This window comes from Lipotes vexillifer, unplaced genomic scaffold (genome assembly GCF_000442215.2).
Source record: "Lipotes vexillifer unplaced genomic scaffold, Lipotes_vexillifer_v1.1 scaffold1584, whole genome shotgun sequence".
NCBI classification, from domain to species: domain Eukaryota; kingdom Metazoa; phylum Chordata; class Mammalia; order Artiodactyla; family Lipotidae; genus Lipotes; species Lipotes vexillifer.
In genome coordinates, this window is record NW_006782397.1 from 1,184,312 (window position 1) to 1,196,861 (window position 12,550).

Sequence of the window (12,550 nt, forward strand, 5' to 3'; positions counted from 1 at the left end):
GTCGGGTCTTAGTTGCAGCACACAGGATCTTCATTAAGTCATGCGGCATCTTCTGTTGCGGTGCGCTGGCTCCTCATTGTGTCGCATGGGCTTCTCTCTAGTTGTGGCGTGCAGGTTTTTTTCTCTGTAGTTGTGGCACGTGGTCTGCAGAGCACGTGGGCTGTGTAGTTTGTGGCGTGTGGGCTCTTTCATTGAGGTGTGTGAGCTCAGTAGTTGCAGTGCGTGGGCTTAATTGCCCGGAGGCGTGTGGGATCTTAGTTCCCCAACCAAGGATTGAACCCTCATCCCCTGCATTGGAAGGTGGATTCTCTACCACTGGACCACCAGGGAAGTCCCGCCAGTTGATTTTTGAGGATCCACTCTGATCAGCTTCTTCTTTTTCCCCTAGTCTCTCTCTCCTTCCTCCTATCACTAGCATTAATGTGATAGGATTATACAGGTGGCTACTTGCATGATTGTTTCAGGATTCTGATGAACTATCTAAACCATTTTAAAGAACAGAGTGTACTCCACTGGAAGTAAACTGTAATTTCCTAATTTTAACATCAGTCAGTACCCTTGCCTCTTTAATCATTGGTTGTAATCAAATTGTTTTTAATTGTGCCTTTTATCATGGGGATTTTATGACTAAGAGTTTTCTCCATGGTTAAGAAAGAATCCAATTCACTCTCTTCTTTTCTCCCCTTCCTTCAAATTTAGCTGTTGACAGTGTCTTGAAGAGGATGACAATAATTGGTGTAATTTTATCCTTCCGATCATTGGCACAAGAAGCACTTAGAGATGTAAGAAACCATTACGAGTACATATCCTATAGCCAAATAATCCTTTTTAATTTCCCAGAAATTTAAAAGTAACTTTAAAAATTTATAGTTGGCAGTAATATAATTAAAATTCCAGTTTTCATAGTTTATATGAAATAAAGCATATAAAAATTATAGTTACTTAAACTCATTTTTTGTTTTGGTATTTAAATTTAGGGGATATAACTTGCCTGAATATTGTGCTACTTTTTCAACTTTTTTCTTCATTAGAGCATTTTCCATTTTGACTATACTTGGTTTGGCATCAAATACATTCCGTTTATGTGTATTGTAGTACTTTAGAAAATCACTTGAAAATAGACAAAGTAAAATAATTTTTATGCAAACTAGAAGTAATTGAATGGTAATATCTCATAAGTTTAGAGGTTGCTTTTTAAAAATAATTCTGCATTCTTAATTTGTTTTCCTGCCTAGGTCTTGTCCTACCACATTCCTTTTCTTGTCAGTTCAATTGAAGATTTCAAGGATCACATTCCAAGGGAAACTGATATGAAGGTAATAAAACTTCTATTTGGATTTTACAGTTTCTAAAATGACATATTTAACTTACATATGAAGTAAAATTTAGTAAATCCTAAGCTACTATAAAGTTTATATTTTAGAGTGATGGGTTAGCATGCTTGCCTTTGAAAATGCATCTTAGAGAGCTCAGCACCAAAATACTATATAGGCATTTTGAAAGTCAATCTTCCTTGATCACCTAAAGCAATGTAAAATGGGTTAATGTCAATCACCTTTTCCTTAAACTGATAGCTGTTTATACATGGTCATAAGCAGAATGAAAAAAATAAGCCAGAGCTTCCCTGGTGGCACAGTGGTTGAGAGTCCGCCTGCCGATGCAGGGGACACAGGTTCGTGCCCCAGTCCAGGAAGATCCCACGTGCTGCAGAGCGGCTGGGCCCGTGAGCCACGGCCGCTGAGCCTGCGCGTCTGGAGCCTGTGCTCTGCAACAGGAGAGGCCACAACAGTGAAAGGCCCGCATACTGCAAAAAAAAAAAAAAAAAAAAAAAAAAGATAAGCCAGTGAAATGAGAGTTGTTTTGTTTTAAATAAAGCTAATTTCAGTTTTTAAAAATTGATGTTAAAAAAATCTTATAAAATGATGTTAATTATAGGCTATAATTTTTTAAATTAGTATTCTGTTTTAAATAAATATAAGAAGGTTGGTAGCCTTACCAGAGTCCACAGGTTTTGTTTGTTTTGTAAATTTATTGATCATTTATTTATTAAATCAGCCACTGATTTAATCCCAGCAAAGATTTACCAGTGGTTACGCATCTAGTAAGTGACCTATCATATCTATATTTTCTAAACTTTAATGTTTCTTGGAAAGATTATTTTCTGTTTTGCATATTTTGAAAAGCTCTGACTTGAAAAAGTTACTTCTGAACTTTTTGTATGGCGTTCAAGTCTCAAATTTATTTTTGAGGCTTATCTTCCATTACTTGTTCCATCCTTCTCTCGCTCTCTTTACTTTCTTATTCTATCCCTCTCTTCCATTGGGTCCTGTAAGATGACCAAATCTTGTTGTGTGCATTCTCTACTTTGTTCTCTAATTTATTCTTCTTGAAAATCCTGGCTTCTTCTATTTTTGCCTTTTGAAATCCTGCTCATCTTTTAATGCCTGATTCAATTGCCATCTTCTAAGAAATATTGCTGGGTCCCCAAGTGATCATTTCATCTCTTCTTTCTTTTTTTTTTTTAGTATTATCAGAGAACTTTTTGTTTGTTCATTGTAGAATTAAATATATTCTGCCCTGTATTATAGTTGTGTTTTAGCACTTAAATTTATACTAGATTGTAAACTTTTGTTGTTGTAATATCAGGGCTAACCAATTATGTAGGTAGTTTTTTTTTTTTTTTTTAAGTTTTGGCTGCGTTGGGTCTTCGTTGCTGTGTGCGGGCTTTCTCTGATTGCGGTGAGCAGGGGCTACTCTTCGTTGCGTTGCGCGAGCTTCTCATTGCAGTGGCTTCTCTTATTGTGGAGCATGGGCTCTAGGCACACGGGCTTCAGTAGTTGTGGCACACCGGCTTAGTTGCTCTGCGGCATGTGGGATCTTCCCAGACCAGGGATCGAACCTGTATCCCCTGCATTGGCAGGTGAATTCTTAACCACTGTGCCACCAGGGAAGTCCCACATAGGTAGTTTTTAACTGAGTTATTGAGTGGAGTATCCTTGAAATCCATATGTGATACCAAAAGAAATTAGTCATTTGAAATTGCTTTATCAGGTTTTAAGTTAGTACTCCTTTAAAAATCTATTATAATAAGTAATTTACTGTATTTATAGATACAATATGATTAGGCATTGAGCCACTATAATTTTAAATTAGACAAGTATGGACATAAAACGTAAGGCCAGTAATTTTGATTCACTTTTGTTCTTTTTTTCATATCTGTTGGTTTGATCTTGATCTTACACTTATGCTTCCAAGAAAAATAATAGCTTTACAATGATTCTGTTGGAATTGCCACAGAAAGTATACAAGTTTTGTTTGGCTTAGTAGTGTCAAGATATAATCAGCAGTGCACACACACAAAATACTAAATCAGCTTGTTCAGTGTAGTTAGTTGTGCTGTAGTTCCTTCTATAGCCAAGTTTCTGAAATTCTCTAGTGTTCTTGTAGGCAGACTCTAATTTAAACACTATACCTTTTCTTACTAAAGTGAGATTTCTCAGAAATTTGTTAGAATATTTCTTACTCTATAATTCTTATATATTTTAGGTTGCAATGAATGTATATGAATTGTCATCAGCTGCTGGATTACCGTGTGAGATTGATCCTGCCTTGGTGGTAGCCCTTTCCTCACAAAAATCAGGTAAAATGCATTAGTAATTATGTAGTAGTCTTAATAAATAACCAGGACAACACAGATATAGGTGTGATACTTACCTATTTGTTCAGCTGCCTGCTTTATATCAAGGTTTTTTTTGTTTGTTGTACATACAGATTAGATATTTAAGTCATAAGACTGTATGAGGTTATTAAGCCCATTTAGTGTGCAGAAATGAAGAGGATCAGAGTCTGAGTCCTGGTACACTCTCAAGTTTACGAGTTCAGGAAGAAGAGGAAGAACTACTAAAAGATAAATTTGAGAAGGAAGGATCTGTGAAGGAGAAGAAAAACCAGGGAAGAATCGCTTTGAGGAGAGTGGAAAGGGAATGATCAGCTATGTAGAATTAATACGTGTGACAAGAGCAGTGTCAGTGGAGTCTTAGAGGCAAAAGGCTCATTAAAGAGGGCTTAGGAGAAAACAAATTAGAGATAATGAGTATAAAATAACTCTCTCACAGAGTTTTACTGTAAAAAGGGGAGCCAAGAAGTAAAATTATAGTAGCAGGAGGCAAGAGTAAAATCAAGAGAAGGATATTTTTCAGATGGTGAAATAATAACATTTGTGTGCTGATGGAGATGATCTAATAGATAGAAGCATTGTTATCTAGAAAAGGGTGTCTTGGGAATTCCCTGGCAGTCTGGTGGTTAGGACTCAGCTGTTTCACTTCCAGGGCCAGGGTTCAATCCCTGCTTGGGAAACTAAGATCCCTCAAGCTGCTGTGCAGCCAAACAAACAAATAAATAAAATGTATAGAAAAATAGAAAAGGGTGTCCTATATTAAGTGGACTAGAGCTACTTACCATAAAGAGTCTGTGCATTATTATGTAATATTAAACATTCAGAATATTTTAAAATCAGCCCTTTGAAATGTGGTACACAGAATTCTCTAGATATTTCTAGATTTTTCTACAAAGTAAAAACATTTCATCTGCTTCTGGCACTAAAATACCTTCCCCTACTTCCTTGGATGTAACATGGTGTTTGACTGAGTTCATCAGTTCTTTTTTGATTTGACATTACTTTTGTTTCATCATTTGTGCACTATGTTAATTATAGTTACATGGATAATTACTATAATTACTTTATTTGCCACAGCTATCTTTTTCATAATCAGCCAGATTTTTTTTTCCTGAAATATAGTTGATTTATAGTGTTGTGCCAATCTCTGCTGTACAGCAAAGTGACTCAGTTATACACATACAGACATTCTTTTTTTTATATTCTTTTCCATATGGTTTATCACAGGACATTGAATATAGTTCCCTGTGTTATACAGTAGGACCTTGTTGTTCATCCATCCTGTATATAATAGTTCACATCTGCTAATCCCACACTCCCAGTCCTTCCCTCCTCCACCCACCTCCCCCTTGGCAATCAGAAGTCTGTTTTCTATGTCTGTGAGTCTGTTTCTGTTCTGTGGATAGGTTGATTTGTGCTATATTTTAGATTCCACATATAAGTGATATCATAAGGTATTTGTCTTTCTCTTCCTGACTGACTTCACTTAGTTTAATAATCTCTAGTTACATCCGTGTTGCTGCAAGTGGCATTATTTCGTTCTTTTTTATGGCTGAGTAGTATTCCATTGTATATATGTACCACATCTTTATCTGTTATCTGTCGATGGACATTTAGGTTGTTTCCATGGTTTAGCTATTGTGAATAGTCATGACCAGCCAGATTTTTTAAATATATTCTGGCTCTTATGTTCAATTCTTAGTTATATGTGTTGATAAATAGTAAGGTGACTAGAAGTTCCCAGGTACCCGATAAGTGAAGTACCTAGATAACCCACAATTTTAGTATATGGATACAATAAATATTTTAGATAAATTATTTTACAATAACTATTTAAAACCTTAGGACAATACTAGTTGTATTCATTTATGACTGGTTTCTCCTGTCTTCTAAAATGGAGAGGTTAGAAATCCAGTCTACTTTCTACATTTATCTCTTTTTAATAGTACATTTCACTTATATCTATTTTAGAAAAAAAACTTGAGTTTTTTGGATGATTTTGCAGAGTAAGTTAGGACATAATTTTCTATACTGAAACATAGAATTTTCCTATAAAGTAATTTATCATTAGTTTTCAATTAGGAAATTTTAGGATTCCAGTTATTCTAAACATATTTTTAGTCCTGTAACTAAAACTGTATTTAGTTAGAGGACTAATATTTTTAAATCTTACAGTTTAAAAAAAATTTTTTTTTGCTTTATTGTTTTATTAGAGGTCCTTGAAATATGCCCAAGGACTTGATAATAACCAATAGTAATGTGTTTTATTTCTATTCATTCTGTATTTCTTGTAACAAAATTGTAATCAGTTCTATAGAGACTCAGTAAAATACACAAGAATTAAAATATGCTTTTTCTGGTTTAGATGATCAACTCTTAACTAATCTTGACAGAAGTACCTTGACTTTATTTTTAATTTTTATCCCTTAGAAAACATAAGTCCAGAAGAAGAATATAAAATTGCCTGCCTCCTCATGGTCTTTGTGGCAGTTTCTTTGCCAACACTGGCCAGTAATGTGATGTCTCAGTATAGCCCTGCTATAGAAGGTAATAGTGGTTTAAAATTGTTTTGGCACTGGAAAAGTTACAAGTTTTGACATAGTAGGTACTTTTCAAGTAATTGATTTTTTTTTTATAATAAAAAGTGGGTTAAGTTCTGCTGCTTACTAGTTGTATAACCTTGAATAGTCAGTTTTTCTAAGCCCCAGTTTCGTATGCACATATGAAATGTGTATATGTGAGCCTGTGGGTGCCTGAATGTGTGTGTGGCAGGGGATGGTGAAGGGAGTATCCAACTCTTAGGATTATTTTAAGGATTGAATGAGGAAATATTTGTAAAGCAGCTAAGCACTTATTTTTTAAGTTTCCAAGACAATATAAAACTGATATATGGTTCTTTTAGGGGTTTTTGAAAATGTGCCTGTTTAATATAGATATAATTATTTGTTGTTCTCTTCTACACTGTTCTTAAAAGCACTAGTTCTCATGAAAGTGAAGGGAGAGCAAGCAAGGCAGGTTATGATGCTTTAGCTCTGTTTTTAATCATGCCACTATTTATGTAGATTATGAAGTCATTAAAGATTTGATATTTTGGGGTCACACAGAAACCACAAACCCTATTTGCGCTTTCTCAGGGCACTGCAACAACATACACTGCTTGGCCAAAGCCATCAACCAGATCGCTGCAGCTTTGTTTACAATTCACAAGGGAAGCATTGAAGATCGGCTTAAAGAATTTCTGGCGGTGTGTATAATCAAACAAAACTCATGACAATTTTTAGAGAAAATTAAAAATCGTAACTATGAAGTGTAACAAAGTAAATTCTCTTAATTAATTAATTAATTTTTGGAATAAGGAATAAGTAAAGATAGGGCATTGAAGTCAAGGAGCAGTTAGTTTAGCATTTTTTCCTTTGACTTAGAAGTCTCTCATTTCTAGAGCTCTGCAATGTGACTTTTTTTTCTAAGCTGATGTTTGGACTGCCCTAGAATTTTGCCTAGAGTTTGAAAGAGGAAAAAACAAAACAAAGGAAAATTGAGGCAAAGGATGAATGTATCCCTCTAAAAGGATGTATTTTACTTATTTCCATTTATTTGGAGAAAGACTGTTAATGGAATCAAACTCAAAAGTAAGAATACTGTTCACTGCCAAAAGAGGGTAGTAGTGCTAACTCTAGCCTCATGAAGTATAGCTTTTAGTTTCTGTGGTAGTGTAGCTCTTCCTTCCCTTTATCAACTTACCTTTTTCATATTTTAATTAAAAGAAAGATGCAGTGTGGTATAAAGAACACTAGAATATTTGCTTCTTTTTAAGTTATAAATCCTGTTAGCTTTAAAAAAATTTTTATTTTTAAAGTAAACGTAGTAGCAAACTAACTTGAGGACAAAATAACATCTATTTCAAAGAAAACGATATTAAGAGTTAAATTTTTTCTTTTCATTTTCTTTATTTCCTTTGTTTAAGACTTAATGTCTTAATCTCATTGTGGTCCTAATAACTCAAACTCAATGTGAAATTTTCTTCTTATTTGGGAATTAAGAAATATAGTTAATACAGTTACTGGGAAGAGAAAAAGCAATTTAAATCATTTTTTTAAAAAAAGACTTGTTCTGAAAAAAATCAGTTTTAAAAACCAATAAGAATATTTGATTACATTTATTATCTTTGTATGTGTTTATACCTTAATAGCTCTTAAATTGTTGCTTGAATGTAAAGAGCCTGAGCTCACCTTATGATTGAAATGTGTTGCAAGTTGAAGCATACTGAAAATAAGTGAACATTTTATTTAAAAAAACTTATTTATTTAAAATGTGTGTACACTTTTAAGCTTGCGTCCTCCAGTCTACTGAAAATTGGCCAGGAGACAGATAAAACAACAACAAGAAATAGAGAATCTGTTTATTTACTGCTAGATATGGTAAGTCTTATTTTAATTTTTGCTAACAACAAAAAAGTTCCAGTCATTCCTGATAGTCTTTTCTTGATATTTTAGTCATTAAATTATAATAAGAGCTGATGTATTTTTTTTAAACATCTTTATTGGAGTATAATTGCTTTATAATGGTGTGTTAGTTTCTGGTTTATAAGTGATGTATTTTTTTTGACCATTTATATTCACTCCACCCAAGCCACACACTTTCTAATAATTGCTAAATAGACTGATATCGCTTGTACTTTATCATATGGTAATCGCATCAGAAAACAACAGAAAAAAAGATCACCATTACCTATAGAGTATTCTTTTATGAATAGTTTTTCAACCTATTGGGAAACACTCAGGCTTTATATTTTCCTAGTGTATCAGTTTGAACTCTTTTCTGAATTTTCTGTTTTATGACTTCATCCCACCCATCTAATAACGTTTCCTGTAATTTTCTGTGCCTCGTCAGTTCCTTCTTTTTACTGCCATGAAACCACCTGTGCTTGTTTCTACCATGTGATTCTTTCCTCACTTAGAATAATTTCCTTTATCTGCAGAGGTCTGTGTCTATCCTGATAATGATTTGGCATACCTCGTAGCTCGAATCTTTTTTCAGATAGACTTTCTTGATTACTTTGGCCTATGTTAACTTTTCTTCTCTTTTGAACTCTCTGGAACTTAACAGCTTTCCACTTAATCATAGATGGTCTCATGTTTGATTTGGCTTTTTAGCTTAATGTTGGGTTCCAGTTAGACTTGATGATATGGACCACATTTTAAATGTGATATATTGTTGAGGGCAATGCAAGTGCTCAGTATTTCCTGTTGATTAATTGATTTAATTGAAAAGTAGTGATTTAAAATGTTTTGATAGCATACACTGTGGCACATTCGCATTTCAGATTTTAAAGTGAAAGGAAAATTTATGTCTTTTCCCAATAACGGCAATATAAAATTGTGCTTTACTAGTTGTCAGTAAATATTACCATTATAAATAAGTTGAATTGATGCATTTTTGGGATTTTTCAGATTGTGCAGGAATCCCCATTCCTGACAATGGATCTTTTGGAATCTTGTTTTCCTTATGTCTTGCTGAGAAATGCATACCATGCTGTCTACAAGCAAAGTGTTACATCTTCTGCATAAAATATCTACTTATTGAAGACAAGCACGCATTTTTGTTGCCTCGGTTTTACCTGTAAACTGTGGAACTATTTTACCTTAAAGCCTGAAAAACAGTTTTGTGGATTATAAATTTCTTTCATACAGTTGTGTTTTCTGATCATTGGTTTCTTAATATCGTTGTACTTCAGTATACTTGGTTGATTTAGGTTGCACATTCACTGAATTCACTGAAATTATTTCAATAATTTTAGAGTATTATTTGTTTGAAAAACATGCATTCTCTATGTTTTTGATATTTGATATGGAAAAAAACACCTTTGCTTGTTTATTTCTGAAAAAGAATTGTATTTAGTGATTATTTTAGATAGTGATATTATAGCATTCATCTGTGTGTAAATTATTTCATATAGGGAAGAGTTCTGACCTGTACCTATTATGGTTCTTATTGAAAACAAAACTGGATGTGCATTTCTGTGATGTTATGAATACATTTCTACTTTATTTTGAAACATTTGCCAAACTAATTACTATAACACTGTATAACATTAAAAATGTTAAAGGACTGCTTAGCATTAGAAGCAGGCTGTGTCCCCAAATTCTAAAACAGCAGCAAATGTTGTTGCTTGTATAAAGCCTAATGATAATTTTTAGACTAATTTCCATGGTGCCCTGTTGGCATTAGCACTACCATTGAACCCTGCTGTATAATAAACAATCTTAGACATTTATCAACTGTTGATACAAATGTTAGTCCCTAACCACTTTTTATATGTTTTAAATTTTTGAAATTCAAGTGTACCTGCCATAACATAAAATAAACACTAGACTGTATCACATTTTGAATGATTTCTTTAATTTGGGATCCTCAGAAATTTACTCAGTAATATGAAAGTTTTCATTTAAACTTAGTTTAAAGTAAACTAATTTATTCTAGGAATGTCTAAGTAGCATGTTGATACCAGGTCACCTATTATAAGATTTGTTTAAATGTTTTGAAAAACATTCCGCTAGAAAAAATATTAAAATTAGAAAATAAAATTCCATAGCTTTTTTTTGCGGGGGGGGCGGGTGCGCTCCCCAGATCTTAGTTCTCTGACCAGGGATCAAACCCGCGCCCCCTGCAGTGGAAGTGTGGAGTCCCAACCACTGGACCGCCAGGGAAGTCCCTCCGTAACATTTTTTTTAAATTAAGAGCTAAAAGGAATCTTGTGTGCCATCAACTTGCTAATTTTATCTGTGAGCAAGTGGACAGATACATTTGAAAGATTGGGGGGGGGGAATGGAATGATCATAGAATTAGTGAAAATGTTGAGAACTACTGCATCAGTCAGTAATGAATGGGAAAGACATAAAGGGCCTATTGCTTGGCAGTTGTCACGGAGGGCAGAGCAGCTCATTTAGTTTGAAAACTAACCAGATGTTTTGCTCTTTGATTGGCATTGTAAAGACTGTTTCTCAACAGCTGTGTATCTGGATATCATATAGAGCTTCTGTGGTTCACAGCTTCTTATGTATATGCCCTGGTAACTCATGTTAAGATAAAAGAAAGCTCCTGTGAACTTAGTTACAATTTTTTGTTGTTCAGAACTGGGATGAAATTGAAGTGCCACAAGGTTATCATATTTCTATTTTGTGTATGATTTCTCCAGTCTGTATTTAAAGCAGGGAATAGTTGTCACTATCTGTTGAAAATTTCCAGTGGTTCCATGAGGATTTTCTAAAAGGGAAGGAATTTTTAAATGGAATATTTTAAACTTGAAATAGCCTAAATACACAGGTAACAGTTGAAACTAAGATCAAGTGCTGTTTGCTTTGAAATATTAGGATCCTAGAGTGGTAATAACTTGTCGGTAATGATATCCTCGGAGGTACAGTAGGCATTTGAGTATGTACACTTTGATTGGGGTGATATGTTGAAGGGTATAAGGATGTACATAAGACATAATTTACCCCTCTTCGGGCCAAGAAAAAAATCGCTCTTTTATAGTCGTGTGAAGTTTACCTTGCCCCAGTTTTTTCTCATATATTCAAACTGACTGACTGACTGGTGTCCTGTGTGATTGCTTTTTGCAGAGTCTTTCTACCTCCAAAAAATAAATAAATTTAACATTTAAAAAAATAAAAGTAAATTGACTACTATTTTTAACATCTTGTTTTTCTTAACTTTCTTATTTTCTTCTGAATTTATACTACAACATACTGTTTTTATTTTCTCAACAGTGATACCATGTATGCTTGCCTGTAATCTACTTATTTCACTCAAGTAGAAAAGGGTCTTTGATATTTATATTCTTTTTAAAGCCTTCATATATACCATAACTAGTTTAAAATATTCATCTGGATGAACATTTAGACAGATTTCTTCTTTTTCATTACAGGTGTACCTTGGAGATATTGTGGATTCAGTTCCAGACCACTACAATAAAGTGCATACCACAATAAAGCAAGTCACACGAATTTTTTGGTTTCCCGGTACATATAAAAGTTATGTTTACACTGCACTGTAGTACGTTAACTGTGAAATAGTATTAGGTCTTAAAAAATGTACATACCTAAATTTAAAATGTTTCATTGCTAAAATAACACTAACCATCATCTGATAATGCAGGGTTGCTACCAGCATTCAATATACAAAAAACGCAGTATTTGTGAAGTATAGTACAGCGAAGCGCAATAAAATGAAGTATTCTTGTATTACAAATATATTGTATCTTAGTGAACTTGGACTGTTATCTCCTTAGGATAATTTCTCACCAGTAAAATTGCTTGGTGGAAGGGTATATACATTTTAAACTTTGATACCTATTAAATTTCCCTCCAATAAGATTATATCAGTTTTAGTCCTGCAATTGTGTGAGGATAATTTCCTCCTATAAGAAAACTATATACCAATTTTACCATTGTTGATGCATCTTTTCCTCCTTAAAAGATGAAACATAAATCTTGTTTTAATTTGCATACGTTTGCTTATTAGTAAAGTGGAATATCTTTTTTTATGTTTACTGGTTTTTATTTAGTGAATTATTCATTTTCATTCTTTTTGTTGTTTTCAAGTGGAGTGGTCAAAAGATTTTCTCTTAAAATACTAATTGAACACATTTTCATGTATAAGATTTTCTAGTGTATGTATTTAGGATTGAAAACACCCCCATACAATGTTGAGTATAGTGATATGACTATTAAAATATACTAACAGTGCATAGTAATTAAAGTTAGTATACAGTTACTTTGATTACTGAATTTTAATTGACTTTTAGAGGTAGAAAACATTTATTTCCAAATCCAAGTTAAGAACAGCATTGATATAGAAAGGGTATATACCTGTTAA

The 12,550-nt window shown here is 33.5% G+C and overlaps 1 protein-coding gene across 1 annotated transcript in view; it reads left to right on the forward strand.

Moving 5' to 3' along the window:
- NCKAP1 (NCK associated protein 1) overlaps positions 1 to 9,243 on the forward strand; it is a 95,487-nt gene extending 86,244 nt beyond the window's left edge. Inside the window, exons 26-32 of the mRNA XM_007455262.1 lie at positions 700 to 782; positions 1,236 to 1,316; positions 3,547 to 3,640; positions 6,107 to 6,223; positions 6,811 to 6,920; positions 8,005 to 8,094; positions 9,127 to 9,243. Coding sequence (XP_007455324.1) covers positions 700 to 782; positions 1,236 to 1,316; positions 3,547 to 3,640; positions 6,107 to 6,223; positions 6,811 to 6,920; positions 8,005 to 8,094; positions 9,127 to 9,243 — 692 coding nt within the window. The remainder of the gene's footprint in view (positions 1 to 699; positions 783 to 1,235; positions 1,317 to 3,546; positions 3,641 to 6,106; positions 6,224 to 6,810; positions 6,921 to 8,004; positions 8,095 to 9,126) is intronic.
- Positions 9,244 to 12,550: the final 3,307 nt, after the last annotated feature.